The sequence below is a fragment of the Brachionichthys hirsutus genome, chromosome 16 (genome assembly GCF_040956055.1).
Source record: "Brachionichthys hirsutus isolate HB-005 chromosome 16, CSIRO-AGI_Bhir_v1, whole genome shotgun sequence".
NCBI classification, from domain to species: domain Eukaryota; kingdom Metazoa; phylum Chordata; class Actinopteri; order Lophiiformes; family Brachionichthyidae; genus Brachionichthys; species Brachionichthys hirsutus.
In genome coordinates, this window is record NC_090912.1 from 6,790,388 (window position 1) to 6,806,375 (window position 15,988).

General features: G+C 41.0%; 1 protein-coding gene across 1 annotated transcript in view; it reads left to right on the plus strand.

Annotated features, from left to right (window-relative positions):
* Window positions 1–15,988, plus strand: part of prkcab (protein kinase C, alpha, b) — a 56,923-nt gene that overhangs the window by 6,369 nt on the left and 34,566 nt on the right. Inside the window, exon 3 of the mRNA XM_068750072.1 lies at window positions 11,390–11,472. Coding sequence (XP_068606173.1) covers window positions 11,390–11,472 — 83 coding nt within the window. The remainder of the gene's footprint in view (window positions 1–11,389; window positions 11,473–15,988) is intronic.

Consider the following 15,988-nt stretch of genomic DNA (forward strand, 5'->3'; position numbering starts at 1 on the left):
TGAATGTCCTAGTCAAGTGGGTAGTTTGAACTGTCTTTTGAGAGGAGAGGAGAGGAGAGGAGAGTAGAGGAGGTCTACTTCCAGCCTCTTGCTGGAGGTGTCTCCTCATCATTCCCAGCCTCCCTACTCTGCTCAGAGCAAACATAGCAACAGGCACCACAGGGGACCCGTTTTCTTTTTTTGGTGGATGTAAGGTCGAGTGGAAGGAATTTGATCTGTGTTTATTGTCTCTGAGGTCCCACTGGTGAAATTAAAAGAGAGATCATTCTCAGATTGTGTGCTTTCTGATGTTGGAATGTCAGTGACACACACAAACATGCAAAATTAAGTCTTCTATTTTTTTTTTAAAACTCCAGTGTCTTCAACTGAACAGCTTCTCACGCAAAAGCTGACTAGAGTGAAACGTCATACTGTAAATAAGACCTCAAACTCAACTTGACATTCAATGTAAGTCTTAATATAACTAACTTCGATACAGGCACCACTGATTTTGAATTATCTTTGTGGTGGTATCTCTTTAAAATCACTTTACACGAGATAGGAAACGTGGTGCATTTGTAAAATGGTGAAGGAACTGTCCAACAGTTCTCCCTGCTTCTTTACTATTCATGCCGGAGGTAGAAAATGCTAATGAAGAAAGAACGCCACTTAATTGTTATGTTTCCCTTTGCATCATGGGAAAAATAAGGTTACGCTCAGTTTATTGATGTGGAACTTGACATTTCCTGCTGTATTTACAATGCTGATCTAACGTGCTGATCAACCCCCCCTCCCCCCTTAATTGTATCTATTTCCACTGTAAAACTTGGATGTAGATTTTGCAGTGCAAGTAGATAGTAGATATCCTAACGGCAGTATTAATGTTACAGACTGATGTGTTGAAAAATGCAGTTCAATCTGATATAAATAATATTACATCACTGTAATAGAATGCAAGTTACAGGAGTGCAGTGTAACCTCTAGTCAGCAGCAGAGCATCATGGGAAGGTGAAACAAAAGTGTGGGCAATGAAGTTTGAAAAGTCGCAGATGCACTGCGGCCTGCTCATGACCAGGGCTGCTGCAATGAGACGACAGTATAGAAGGTCATAGTTTTGTTATGCCCTAAAGCAGGGGTGTCAAACTCATTTTCTCCAAGGGCCACATTAGCATTATGTTTGCCCTCCAAAGGCCAAATGCAAACCGTAACACAGTAAAAATGTAACTAAATGTAATGTCATTTAATGTAAAATAATTGTAACTACTCCTTAACGTGCTGTTAAATAACTATTTATTTTTTTATTTAACTATTTAGCCACCACAGTAATTACAATAAAGTATTCAGTTTTGATATCACTTTTTGAAAAGGTTGTAACTTGAAAATTGTTAGAGATAAAGCCATACTGTAAATGAGAAAAATCATAAGTATGAAGCAAAGTTTGTGATGGGAATAAATTAACACATCTAATAATGTGGAAAAGTTCCATTCAAATGCAATCATCACGCAGGAACAAAGATAATCAATACAATCAAAGCAAAACCAAAAAGCCACCACCTTTTCTTGTCATGGACATGCGCAAACAAAAAACCCAACCGAAGTGGGCAAGATAAAGAACATTCCCCGAGTCAATGCCGCGGAAAAGAAGGCACTTTCAGGATCAGCACCGGACAGCTCCATATCCTATATCCTATGGAGCTGTCCGGCGCTGAACCTGAGCGCCATATGTACGCTCAGAGATAGGGTGAGGAGCTCAGACGTGTGGAGGGTGCTTTTTTACTGTACTAGTTATTCAGGTAAATGTTTGGACTGTCAGTTGGTATTTATTTTGCAAGAACATGTGGACTTTGTGTTTTGTGAATATTAATGGTTTCTTATATAGTGGAGTGAAAGAGGGAACCAATATGAATAGAAAGACATACTGTACATCAGTTGAGTTTGAGGTCTTATTTACGGTATGACGTGTATATATATATATGACTGTGTCAAATTACATAAACATTGATCAATAATCAACCGAAATATTGAGGAACAAATTTTGAATCTCCATTGACTGCGATGTTAACGAAAATTTCAAAGTGATCCAGAATTCAGGATCTCTTCTGGATCGTCACCGAAATTTAATAATCTATTCCTGTTAACATTCCCAATATTTTCTGAAAGTTTCATCAAGATCCTTCCAGAACGTTTTGAGTTATCTTGCTAACGGAGAGACAGACAGACAGCAATTACATACCCTCTCCTCTCCTCGGCGGAGGTAATCATAGCTCAATTTGACATTTAAATTCTGATTAATTGTCTGTCATATCAGTCATAAGGGAGTGGCCGGGGCGGAGGAACGTGCTCTTTCATTGCCCTTTTATTCAATTACATAATTTTCTTATCTTTCTCGCATTCTTTCCCCTCCCATATCCTTTTTTTCTCCTCTCTGTGTTATAATTAGCCAGCTGATTTATCTGATTTAATTCTGTCCAAACTGATCTCAGAAACCTCCTATAAAATCAAGGCATTTCTAAAGACATGTACTACATTAATTATTATTGTAAAAATGAATTTGTTGGTGTTTGGTAATCATTCAGGACTTATTTGTTGGTGTTTCATGGTAGCAAAAGGCTATGATGAATCACCTTAATTTAAGTGTTGTGTTTGTTCATCCCTCTTTAGTTGGAAGAGTAAGAATCCATTGCAGGGATTTGTGTATGATTCATACTACGACTCAGCTGCACTATGATTCATGCAGCTCAGGTAAAGCTTGATGGAAAAACACTGTCAGGAGCATTTGTAAGTTCTTTGGTCGTGTAAAATGCATTTGTTTTAAATGTCATGTTTGTGGATCTCACATATCAGCATGTGTGATAAGCTGGCCTCAGATCAGCAAGGAAAGAATAAAGCCGTTTGGAATTATATGTATTTTCATTAGTCTTCTGGGTATCTTATTTAGAACAGTTGACACTTCTGCCTGGGCCTCACTCAGCAAGCCAACGAAGAGACACCAGAAGGTTCTCAGAGTGCCAGAAAAAACAAAGCTGCGTTCAAAGACAATACCAAGAGACTCACTGGGTCATCGCAACAGGCGATTCACACGTGCCACAAACACACACACACTCTTCATAATATGCGGTGACTGGCTCGCTAATGCAGCCATGAAGCCACCACATGGCGACCACGCACCCTGCACTGAAAGATAAGTCCTTGGAATATTTTTTAAAGAAAACAATGTGAACATGAAGCACAGAAGCAATTATTGAGGGCCACAAGTTCAACAAGTGTGTGCAATACGGTGAGTGGATATTGGTGCAATAATAGTTTAATAGCTAATACAAGAGCGTAATATAAGATTTAGTAGTTGCATTTACATTCCTGTTTTTTTATCCCCCCCCCACCCTCCAAATCTCTCGTCTTTCTTTCGCTCCACATCTAAGAGAAAATGAAACAAGAGACACAAAAAAGATGAAAACAAAGACCTGTTTGAGATTAAAGACTAAAATAATGTTGTTACTTGTGTATCACAATGTCCTTAAACAAATTCAGCCTTGACTTCACTCACACAAATGAGTTCAGAACATGCCGTGCCGCAGGAGTGGGAGATGTTCTGATGCTTGTGTGCTGTCAACCTTTCCTCAGGGACCAGACTTGGACTTGGCTGTGTGACCTTTGTCTTTTGTCTGACTCGCTGCTCTGTTTTTGTGTGTAGGCTTTGCACATATCAGCCAGATTCCCTTTAAGGGAGACGACAGACTGAGGCGTATGGCAGTTCTTGTTTCCATATTCAAGAGTGTATTTCACTTGTTGCTGTGTTTGTGAGTCCATTATCCATATTCCAATCTATTAAACTAATTTGGTTCTGTGTGCGGCGGTGCCAGCCTTCTGTATGGGCCCCAGCTAACCAGACTTATTACATTACTACGACTGTGACACCTGAAGCTCTGAAGCAGATCACTGCAGCTCATGCACCTGTGTGTGTGTGTAGGTGTGTGTGTGTGTAAAAGACAGTTTAGCTGAGATGAGTCATGTACCCTGCATTGTACTTGATGGTGACGGAGATAAAACGCACATAGTAAATACATGTGAATTGAAATGAAATGAGTAAACGTAAACGTAAAAGTATTGTATATTTTCATGGGTATTTGTGTGCGGATCTGCGATCACAGTCATATTTAATTCACGAGGCTGTTTCACTATTTCCCTGGTGGGACACAGAGAAGTAGAGAGAGATTCTAAATAATGATTTTAAATAGAATGCGGCCCTTCCAAGGATGTCTGATATACTACAGCATTGTTTCCATCTAGCTTGACATGTTCCGTCGATCAGCACTTTACAAACAAGAAAATATCATGTTGAATACAATAATGTATTTGACCTGTTACACAGTGTTTGATCTCTTCCACTGCTGGAAGGGTATTGAGCTCCCATCCTCATGCAGTCTCTGCAGTTCAGAGATATATTTTTTGTGTGTAATTTCTTCTTCTTGGAGTTAGCTGGAAGCTACTGCTAGGTCCAAAACAGATTAGTTTTTTCTTTCTAAAATCAATGTCACAGAACAAGGCCAAAACTGTAGTGTGTACACAACCCCTAAGTGTTAATCATTTGCATGTGTATCAGAGTTTTAACAGGCGTTTTGCTTTTTGGTGTATGCATAATAGGAAAGTGATTGAAACAAATCCCTACATGACAAAAAAAAAATACAACCAGAAAAATAAACAGCATCCTCACTAGGGAAATCATTTCCAATGTCTGTATCTGTTGTAACAAGCTACCCAGACACACATAATCAAACCCGGATCTCGGAGGACAGGGAGCCAAGGCGATAACTAGCATCACTTGTCAACCTGCGTCGTCGCGTGAGACGAGGAGCGATCTAGAACGCATGAGCAGAATGATGGCATGTGATGAGGGTGAATTAACTCTGACCTCAAATCGAGGTCCGCTCACCCTCTCAATCAATCACATGCAATCAATTCAATAAATTCATACACATACACATATGAAAAAAATCATTAATATTCATACAGCATGATGTAAATCAGGATGATTACACATCCAGAGAAATCCAGCCAAAGTCTGCATCGTCCCAAGAGACACTGCAAGGAAAACTAGCATCATCTTATCTTATGTTATCTTTGCATGATATCATATCGTATCATATGATATCATACAATATCATGTACCATTGCCCATTTAATCGTATCTAATTTCTGCTTCCTTCTTTCTCTCGCATCCACAGCCCTTCGTCTCATCCGCTTCTCTTTTTATCTTTTAATTCAGTCCATCAGGCTTCTTTGTGAGCAGTTCTATTGATGCTGCCAAGGTCACCCATTCATTACCCTTGCCGAAGAGGAGGCGAGGGTATTGCAATTGGGTGCGTTTGTCTGTTTGTCTGTCTGTCTGTTTGTTTGCTTGTTTGTGTGTCCGAGCGCATAACTCAAAAACTAGTAACCCAATCGACTTGAAATCTTTACACAAGCAAGGTTCTGTCCGTGGCTCGGTCCTCCCCGAGAATGGTGTTGATCCGGATCTGGATCCAGATTCTAGAATGCTTTTTACATCTGGAATTGTGCCTGTGCTGTAAACTGCCACTTTAAGAGGGAGGGACACGAATGGCATGATGGGAAAAAGAGTCCAGAAGGACTCTTGTAGTACGTTCCGGAGCAGCAAGCTAGAGCAGGTTTGGCCCCTCTGATCTGGAAGCCCTGTTTACTGTCTCACAAGATCGAATAGTCTATTGGAGGTGAGGGTCTGCAATCTCTGATTGTCGTTTTCTAGTTAACTCTGTTTTTTGTCCCTACTGTCTGTCCGTCCTTTTTGAGCCCATGGAACATATCATTGAATGCATTTTTTTCCAGGCTTTTTGTGAGTCGCGATTCTTTCCATTTCTTCCTCTGCAGGGACAAACATGCTGACACATATAATCCATACACCATCTTGCAAGGGCAGCCAGAACAGGGCAGACTTTTGATTTCGATGCTGCGATGACATCATTTGCACCTGTGAGCCAATTTGCAATTGCATGGGCTTGCTTGTTCCCTTACTTCTACCTGTGTAAACCTGCACTGGCCTCAAAAACGCCACTCACACAAGGAAAAATAAATATCGAGAAAAATACCCAACTGTCAAAATGGTGCTTACTCAGATTGGTGCACCAGCATGGAACTATGGCACTGTCTTTTATGAGCTCATAATCTCTTTCAATGAAGATAAATTAATTGGGGCTGCATAACAATGCTTATTGTGTTGACAACAGAGAAGTAACGATTAGTCAGTTGGCAGCATGGCTCATCTTCATTAAGCAAAGGGGCTTGAAGACTGGAGACAGGGGTGGAGAAAAACGAACGTGTTAGGACCGCTCATGTAAATCGCCCTGGACAAGGTGGGGATGGAGAGGCGGTGGGTTACAAGATAGAGAAGAATTTACAGTACAGGGTAGATTTACCGGTATGAGAGGCAAAACGTCTTCCTTTTTGAGCTTTTACCAAATTCCAATAACCTTTTTAGAACTGCACAACATTTGCATCACTGCAGACGCTGTCCCTGACCATCTATCAATCGCCCGCTCTTAGGATAATTTGATATTTATCGAGTCTCATCTCAGCTCATGTGCGCTTCTCGTCTTCTCACGCTGTCTCTATCGCCAGCCTTTGGTCTTTCATTATTTATGCTTTTGCTGAGAGTATACAGACAAAGTGAATACAGAGCCTGCTGCTGCCGAGAGAACATCTGACACCTTAACTTTGGTTTGGTCACCCATTGCCCATAAATTCATGTCTTCATGTTTTGCGAAAACCATGAAGCACTGATACAGTTTATCTTTTAACTCCATCAACATTTGATGAGAACCTGACACAGGCTCTGCTGTATGTGACTCCTACTGGCCCACTGTTTGATGTTCTCTATAGTTCTCCTTTTAGCTTGTACCAAGTGCATCATTCAGCACCGATATACAGGCCCGTGATCGGAAAAGCTTTTCACTCATTGTCCACTCCTCTTTCGCATGCACCTGAGATGTGGCTCCGTCTTTGCACATGGATGCGTCTGTCATTGCTTCAGGTTTATTTGTTGTGTTCATAGGCCAGGTGTTGAGGAAATGCCTTCCCTTAGGTCTCCACCACTGTGGGGTTTCAGTACAAACTGTTCCAGCCCCGGCCAGAGTCAAGCCTAAAAATAACCAAGAGAGGAAAATACCCCTCCCTTGCCGTCTTCACCTCCCCCCTCCTTCACCATCATTTTTTTTTCTTGCCTGAAATGACAAACAGTCTGTGGAAAGACCACAGAGCCATAAGCCGTGAGAAACTCAGAATTTTACACCATCACCATGTTCTAGGTATCTACATTCACCTCAATGATATGTTTCCACTAAAAGAATGACTCCGGACCACATAAGAGGTTTGAACTGAAAGATCACAAGGAATCATAGACCCCTGAGGATTTGCTCCCTCTTCCCTGCCTCATGAGTCACCTGCCTTTTTCCCCCTCCTGTATCCTTTGAGCAAACGTCTGTTCTCTTTGGGTTCAGATGCACTCTGGGTGCCAGGATCAATCGAGTGTCTGGAAGGTATTGAGTCGGTCTAGCGCTGCGTGCGTCCGTTGCTCTCCCTTATCTCCCTCACCGGGTTATCATCTGTAAATAATTCTGTTAACGGTGGCTTGGTGGATTATAACCAGTTGGACCTGATTAGGATCAATTAAGAACTCCTTCAATGCTTTGTTTCTTCAAAGGGCTTTAGCAAATAAATGAAAATCTATTTAATTTGAATTATGTCTTTCCCAATGTATTTCTTCACGTCCTCTACTGTGCGTTTGGGCCCTGTTGACATTAGTCTGTGTTTATTCATAACAAGGTACATACAAGATGACACAAGAGCACGCAGGGCCCGCAGTTGGTTCCCAACAAGAGGAGTTTATATATATATATATATATATATATATATAAAGAATGCCTTGCATGTCATTTGGCCACATTTTGGCTTCGGTGGAGATGAAGCCAAAACAGAAATACAATATTTATACAGCGCGTAGAGTACATACTGAGCTTGTCAGAGAATTTGGCAGGCAGCATAAAAAAAACCCCTTTAAAGTAAATAATGGTTCATTAATAGTAATAATCGAGGTAAAAGTTTTAAATCACTGTGACTCATGTTGAGTCTATTAGGGCAGTGTGAGGAATGTGTGTTTTTTCGGTTGAGGTGTGAATGTAAGGAGTGTGAGGTGTTTTCACAGCTTTCCTCCTGATTGGTTGCTTGGAACATCCCGTATGTTCCCAGAGTGCCTATGTGTGTTTCAGCCACTGAAGCAGACTGGCTTTGGACACACACACACACACTGTCCATGCCAGAATGATCCCTTCCACTGTAACCAGCTTAACGGGTCTTCTTCACCTCTGAACTGAGATCAGTGTCACGTCAACCATATCAGCTTCCCACCACAGAACCAGCAGACATTCAGGCTGGTCTGAGATCAGCATTAACTCGAGGTGGCTGAGTGGGTGTGTGGCTGAAGGTGTGAGGATGGAGAGAGAGAGTGCACGTCATGATGGCCGTGATTCACATATTGTAAACAGGCTGTGGGGAGGAAATATGAAACCTGATGGTTGCACTCCCGCTGAGTAAAACTACGTGTTACAGAATGGGAAAATGGACAGAGCTGATTTGATATGTTTTCTACTCCTCCTTTGCATGTAAGCAAATGTTTTCTCAATGTCGTTGACATTGGTGTGGGCAGGATGTGGGCTGTAAAGAAAGAAAGTTTGACTGTGGGGCAAGTGAAAAGTGGAAGTGAAGTCGGAATGAATGCGCAGAGGTCAATTATAAAACAACTGCTCACATAGAGAGAATTAAATATACACCAGGTTTTAACAGGTTATATTCCTTTCTTCTTTTTACATTAATTAACAGAAGACCTGTGATCCTGTGAGTGCATAGATCATTTCTTATTTATATGTCACAAGCGGTCTTCATGTGTGAAGAAATGCTTATTGAAATCTCCATTCAAAGTTTGGTTTGCATTGTTTTGAAAGTAACTAAAATTCAAAACTCACATTTTGTGAACAGTCTGGGACAAAAGAAGTCAGAGTTTCAACATATTAATGTTCAGTATTAGGAGGCGTATGCGAACCATAATTCATTCTGGCTCTCTTACATAAATACATTTCACTTTTCTGTCTCACATAAGTGTATTTTCATTCCTACACCCACGCTGTAGAAACATGTTGATAAAAGAAGTTCAAATAACTCAATCCTCCAAAACAAATCTGAGTCATGCATTTTCCATTAATTAAATGTATTCAAATGTGATTGGTTTAACACACGTCCTTTGAGTGCACTTTATTACAGGGATCACAAGAGTATTATTATATAACTCCAAATCATCCCAACAACTCTGACAAAACCATTAAGCTTTTCATAATTTTGAAAACGCAAACTTTGCTGACCACGAGCTGCAACTTTTGCCAGGTGTGGCATGGAATCATTTTTCTTTTAATTTCAGTTAATAAAAACATAGATCTTCATAATAATAATTTTTATTATAGGGCAGCGTGGTGATGCAGCGGTTAGCCTAACAGCAAAACGGTTGTGGGTTTGAACCCACCAGGGGCCTTTCTGTTTGTATGTTCTCAGAGTGTTTGTGTGGGTTTGCTCTGAGCGCTTCAGCTTCCTCCCACCACCAAAAACATGCAATATACATGAGTTGGTGACTACCAACTGCAGATGTGAAGGGTTTTACTTTTTATGTGTCAGGAACTGTGTGGAATTAGTACTATTAGCTTCATTCAAACAAGTTGCCTTCACAATAATCATCGAGTTATTCAAAGCAAACGTTTTTCAGGTCTGCATCATCGGTTAATAAACTTCAATGATTTAACGATCTTGGTTTCCTCAAACTGTTTGTTCCGATATTTTTCGCTGACACATTCATGCATTTTGCTCTCATGTGTATGCCGTCTGTACACACTTAACATTATGAATCGCTCATGCATAGCTGAAGAACACATGGAGCCTATACTTCAGAAGAACACATCTGTGTATGAGCGAGGGAGTACTGCGGAAATTCAAAGCAGAAATGGATGAAATTTGAAAATGGTGTGAGCCCAAACGGTGTGATGAGGAAACTGGAATAACTGATATCCATTTCACGAGCACAGCTGAAAATTCTTCACTGACTGACTCCTGGAAATGTTCATTGTCTGCATTTATATCTTGTTCCTTTGCATTGTGAAAAATCTAAAAGGCAGAAATGACAACATAGCATGGATGCTTCGCTCTGGGCTACTCCCTCCTCCTCTCCCTCTCTTCTTCATCACTACTCAGCTAATGTCAGAGATGAATTCATACTTTATGTGGCCATTGGCTCTGTACATGGCTATATATGCAAAGGCTTAAAAAACAATTAGGTTTTAGTATTATAATGATGGAACCACTCGCTATTATCCAAATACCGATAATGATACCAACAGATAATTCTCATCCATAAACACAGTTGATATTCTTTCACTGGCTGGATATAGAAATGTCCATTGTCGGCATATTTTCATGGACAGTCGAACCCCCTGCTGTTGCTTGGAGCTCAGGAATCTCATTTGTGTTGCTCAGCCAATGCCTGTCAGATTGTCTGGCAAGCCTGACTTAGCCGGCGCAATTAGACCCCCCCCCCCCTCCCCCCCCCAAATATGGTGAAGGGAGCGCACAAAAGTGCACATGAACAAACAGGCGGCTTGACAGTGAGGGAAGCAGACAGACTTTGTGAGAATGGAAATGAGGAGAAGAGCGAGGGATTGTAAAGTGTGCCAGGGAACAGATACAGTTGAATTTGTAGAGTCAGAGAGAATCATCTTGGGATGTGGTATTATCACAGATGTCCACACTTATTTTTCCCTCCAGTTGGCAGCAGCATCCAAATGTTGTCATTGATGTGACATCACCGTCAGATGTCGTATCAGACATTTCCGTGCTGATTGACATTTTGGGTAGGGGCAGATCCCAGTTCAGTGGGAGATGATGATGATGAAGCAATCGATCCAAGGAGTGTAAAAATCTGACGGCTGCAGAATACACAAGATCTCAGAGTGACATGTTCAGTGTGGGCGTGGGCGTGGGCATGCGTGCACATGCACATGCATTCAAGTCTGTTTGTGTGACTGAGTGGGGCTTCTTAGAATCACTTGGATGCCCCTTAATTAATATTTACATGTAGGTTTTCATGTTGCATGTCTTGTCCCCCCCACATCTCCACCAAAGATAACTTCCACAAAACACCTGGCAGGATAAGAATGTCATACTTTGTGCATTTGTGTTTATAGTTTTCCTGCAACAGGTAGATTTGGTCGTCATTTGTAATTTGTATGCTTGTCAAAACAATGTTGTGGCATAAATTCTCACTGTAACGCTGACTTCTTTTTTCCCCCTTTTTGTTTTCTCTCAGTTTGTTCTTTTGTGGTTCACAAACGGTGCCATGAGTTTGTTACCTTCTCCTGTCCCGGCGCCGACAAGGGTCCTGACACAGATGTAAGTAATTTAATCGCTACAATTATGTCATTGTGTTCGATTGACATACGGGCGGCATGGTGGCGCAGTAGGTTGTGCTGTTGTCTCGCCTCAAAAATGTTTGATTGCACCTGTTTTTTTTTATTGACTGTCTCATAGATGAGTTAGACAAAGATGAGGAATGAAGATTGGCTATTAGAGTATTGAGAATTTTATTTTTATATAGTTTACTGTTTATTACTTCATCACAGAACGGAAATAGAAATAGAATAGAAAGCCTGTATTATCATTGTCTAGCAGGTACACAATGAGATAAGACTGTAACTTATTAAATTGTACCATTAGCAGTTGCTATTAGCAACAGAATGTTCTACTGACACCGGCTGCTGGTTGAACAATAAGATGCCACGAGTTAAAACGTGTTTGTGCCACACTTTCTTTCCAATCTGCAAGAATGCCAGTGGGTTTAGCAGAATTATTGATCTGTGGTGATTTGCCTTTTCTTCAGGATCATAGACAAAATATTATAGGAGTCTGATAAAATGGATAATGTGTTTTACATCTTGGGATGTTAAAGACTCTTTCTTTAACCCCCATGTAATTTGTTAGTACTTAATTATGACATTTAAGTACTCAATACAAACAGATTTACGCTGCTGCCGTGGTGGTGTTTATCAGTGCTGAGGACATCTGCTGTCCCTTCTGTTTGTGGTTAGATAAGGGGCAGCGGTTAATTAGATTTGATTTCTAAGTAAAGGAAAGACTATCTTTTGCATGTCTAAAGTCAAGTCAAGCCAAACCACACACAGATGAGCCTCCACACTATCACTGTAGTATGCCTGCAAACACAAATAGTCAATTACAGATTATCTCTGGCCTCGGTGTGCGAAGACAATAAAGATGCAAACAGCAATATCAATATCATCCAATATTCACACAAATGGGAGCATCAGAATCTCTTTTTAATGACTCCACTCTCTGATTACTGTAATCAGTATGCCAGTCGGCCAGCCGTTCATTTAATAACATTGGCAGTAATTATAAAATATTTTTAAATATATAGAAAATGAATGTGGTTCAGTGAGGCCGTTGCATCCCAAGCACTGGAGAGGCTGCTGCTGTTACAAATCATGTTTTGTAAACCGTATTCTCTTACCGCGACTTTTGTTCTTCCTGTTTTCACACCCATTTTCTACGGCCTATCGCGCAGTGTGGAAAAAGAAATGGCTGGTGGACCCCAAAATACAGAGACAGGTACTCAAAAAAAAGTTTCAACAGTTTACTTCCTGAAGTAGCACAGAGCGTCAGCAGCTGGGTCAGAGAGGAGCAGGGCTGTAATGAGCTGAATGAATGACAGGTGTGTCTCGATGTGCTCTGCCGACTCCCTCGTGGCCACGCCCACACTGCACTACAATAGAAAACACAGGACCAGAATACACAAACAGCTCGAGAGCCCATGACACATCCATGTGTCCCCATTGTTTGTTCTACAGCACAATGAGCTTCACAGTCACGTACAATGATTATAGGCAAAGAGAACTTTTAAAAGGCACATGGTTATAATGAAGGAGACCGATGCTGTTGATCTGTCCGACATTAACTCCCACAAAAGTCCAGTTTTCGCTCGTCCTTGGGATTTGACAACAATAATGGAAAAGCTAGAATATTTTGAGACTAAATTTGGACCTATTATTTGATGAATGTCAACACCTTTGCATCCGTTCCTCCCACTCTTCAGCTGTGGCCTCCTCTGACCTTGGGTTTTTGGATCAGTGAATCCAGCTGGTACTTTCCCTCTTGCTCGTGCGCACACACACACACACACACACACTCGTTGCTCCTTTGCACTGTGGGCTGCGAATAACCCTTGCAGCAGCCTCAACACCTGAATGACGTCATCTGTCTGGCGGCTGCTTTCATCTACTTGCAGAATCACATAAAGAAGAGAGAGGGGTGGTGACATTAGCATATGAATGAAAAGCAGCCCCCCCCCCCCTCTCTCTCTGCGTGGTTTCTCTCTGCACCATTCAGCACACTGAAGTGTAGGTGGAAAATAGTGTTATATTATCAGTCAAGAATTTCTCTCAAAGCAGTGAATGAAGGCGACTCACCCGCAGAGAAACATTATCGGCTTTCACCACCAGGTTACATGTATCTAATAGGTCCAGATATTTGACCAGATCAAACCTAGTTAAAGTTCTTCCCTTTTACTGGTCATATTTATGTCAGTGACAGATTTGATCAGTGTGACCAGGGAGATTATGCTTTACATGAGTCTAGGACTGTTACGCTTCTTGGCAAATCCTCTCTCCAACCATCTGTCTGCTGCCCTGTGCGTTAACAAGACTGCTGCAGAGCATTTGCATGTGTTTCATGTATTTTAAACTGCTTTTTTTTTCATCTTGACCCCATATGTTTTATTTATCACATGTTTTCATTTTTCTCAAAATGTTTTCCACATATGTGTGAGTTGTTGTTGCAGATATTTGAAAGCTAGTTTTTTTTCATTTTCTCACCGCTTATTCCGCTATCGGGTCGCAGGCCAAGCTGGAGCCAATCCCAGCAGTCAATGGGCGAGAGGCGGGGGACACCCTGGACAAGCCGCCAGTTCATCGCAGGGCAACACAGAGACAGACAACCAGCCACACACACACTCACACCTACGGACAATTTTAGCGTCACCAATCAGCCCAGGCAGCATGTCTTTGGTGGTGGGAGGAAGCCGGAGAACCCGGAGAGAACCCACGCAGACACGGGGAGAACATGCAAACTCCTCACAGAATGGCCACAAGCCGGAGACGAACCTGCGACCAACTCGCTGTGAGGCAACAGTGCTTACCACTGCGCCACCGAGCCGCCCTATTTGAAAGCTATATTATAAAAATGTGTTTCAAGATAAGAAAGAAAAAGAAAAAAGTCTGAACCAAGGTCATCAATGTTTTACTTTCACTATTCAGTCCAGCAAACAAAACCTCCAATGTGAAAGTGAAGCAACACAGTTTTGACAAGTGCAGATTATTTTGTTGAAAGTATGGAGTATGATGATTAGTTTCATCAGATGATTATATTCTCATTATTTTATTGCTGATCACATCTTTCTAGAACTCTTTTGGCTGTAAAATAACTGTTAATATTTTAATATAATTGCCCATGCCTGTCAACTCATAAGTTCCAGGCGCAGGACCAAGATCAATAATGAAAGTAAAAGTAAAATAGTAATGAAAAGTAAAAAATATTGTCTGACTGGCCCGTGTCTCTGAATGAGAATGAGAGCTGTTGTTTCAGACCATACGTGGTAGGTTGGGTGTGACCTTACTTTTTGTTAATGTTGACTGAATCATTCATTATCCCCTAAATTAGCTAATTTTGTACATACTTCATCCTTTATGGGGTTTTTCTGTTCAAATACCCGGGACAGTGTCAGAAAATTGTGGAAAACAAGGATGTTTTTTTTGATCACATGCGCAGTGGAGCCAAAGGTGAGAAGTTCATTCAGTTTAAGTCACTTTTTAAAAAGCATGTAATAAATGATAACGATTTGAATCATTTAAAATGTGTCTTTATTGATTTTAGTCAAAGCATAGGAATCAATATTTTTCCCGTAACAAATATTTGCTATTCATATTCAGAAGTTCTAACCTTTTTCCTGATCACTCTGATATGTGCACTCCTATATCTCTATTTTATCCCCTACAATTTGACTTTTATTTAATTTTCTGTCCAATTTATTTCATCACACTTCCAGACCTGCGGTAGCAGCTGGTAGAGATATCCAACCCGTTTGCAACAGCAGCTTACTCAATGTCAAACCTTTCTCCACATGTCAACGCTGAAGTGCCCAGAAAGCAGATTAAAGCTCAGCGTGAAGCTCAGTGCATCGGCATATGCTGCAAGAAGAGCAGGTGGGGTGGGGGGGAGGAATCAACTTGATGATAACTCTGTACAGTATGGAATTCAGAGTTGTCAGCTTTGTGTCTCTCGGTGTCAGAGCAGATCCGACTTTAGATTAGAGACGTTATTATGTAAGGCTGCTGCTGCACCGAGCCACGGCGGACACGAGCTCTTCCTTCAAAACTCACAATCTGTTAGCAGCTTTAGGCTGATCAGATGACCGAGCTGACACGGCCTCTGGCCATGTCACCCAGATTGCTCTCAATTAGAGGAATGACGTGCAAATATTTGTTTTCCACTTTGTTGATAATTACTTTTAAAAATTATTTGCCACCAGATTAGTAATTAGAATTAGTAATTTTAATAATGGCGCCTCACATGATGCGTTCATATATTAGAATTTTAGAGTTAAATTTCACATAAGATTGTTAAGATAATGACGGGCAGGGTGCTTTAAACAAAAAAGTTGAAATGGCTCGAGAAATTATTCAAATATAAGCAGGGTGGTGGCAGTTATATAGTATTGGATATATTTAGCTTTTTGTGAAATTTGTAATATTTATTCAATGGTTATAAAATGTAAAGTGCATGAAACCCCTAATTGTCAGAAACAAATAATTGAAAGTCAGATGTCAGAGCAGCTGTA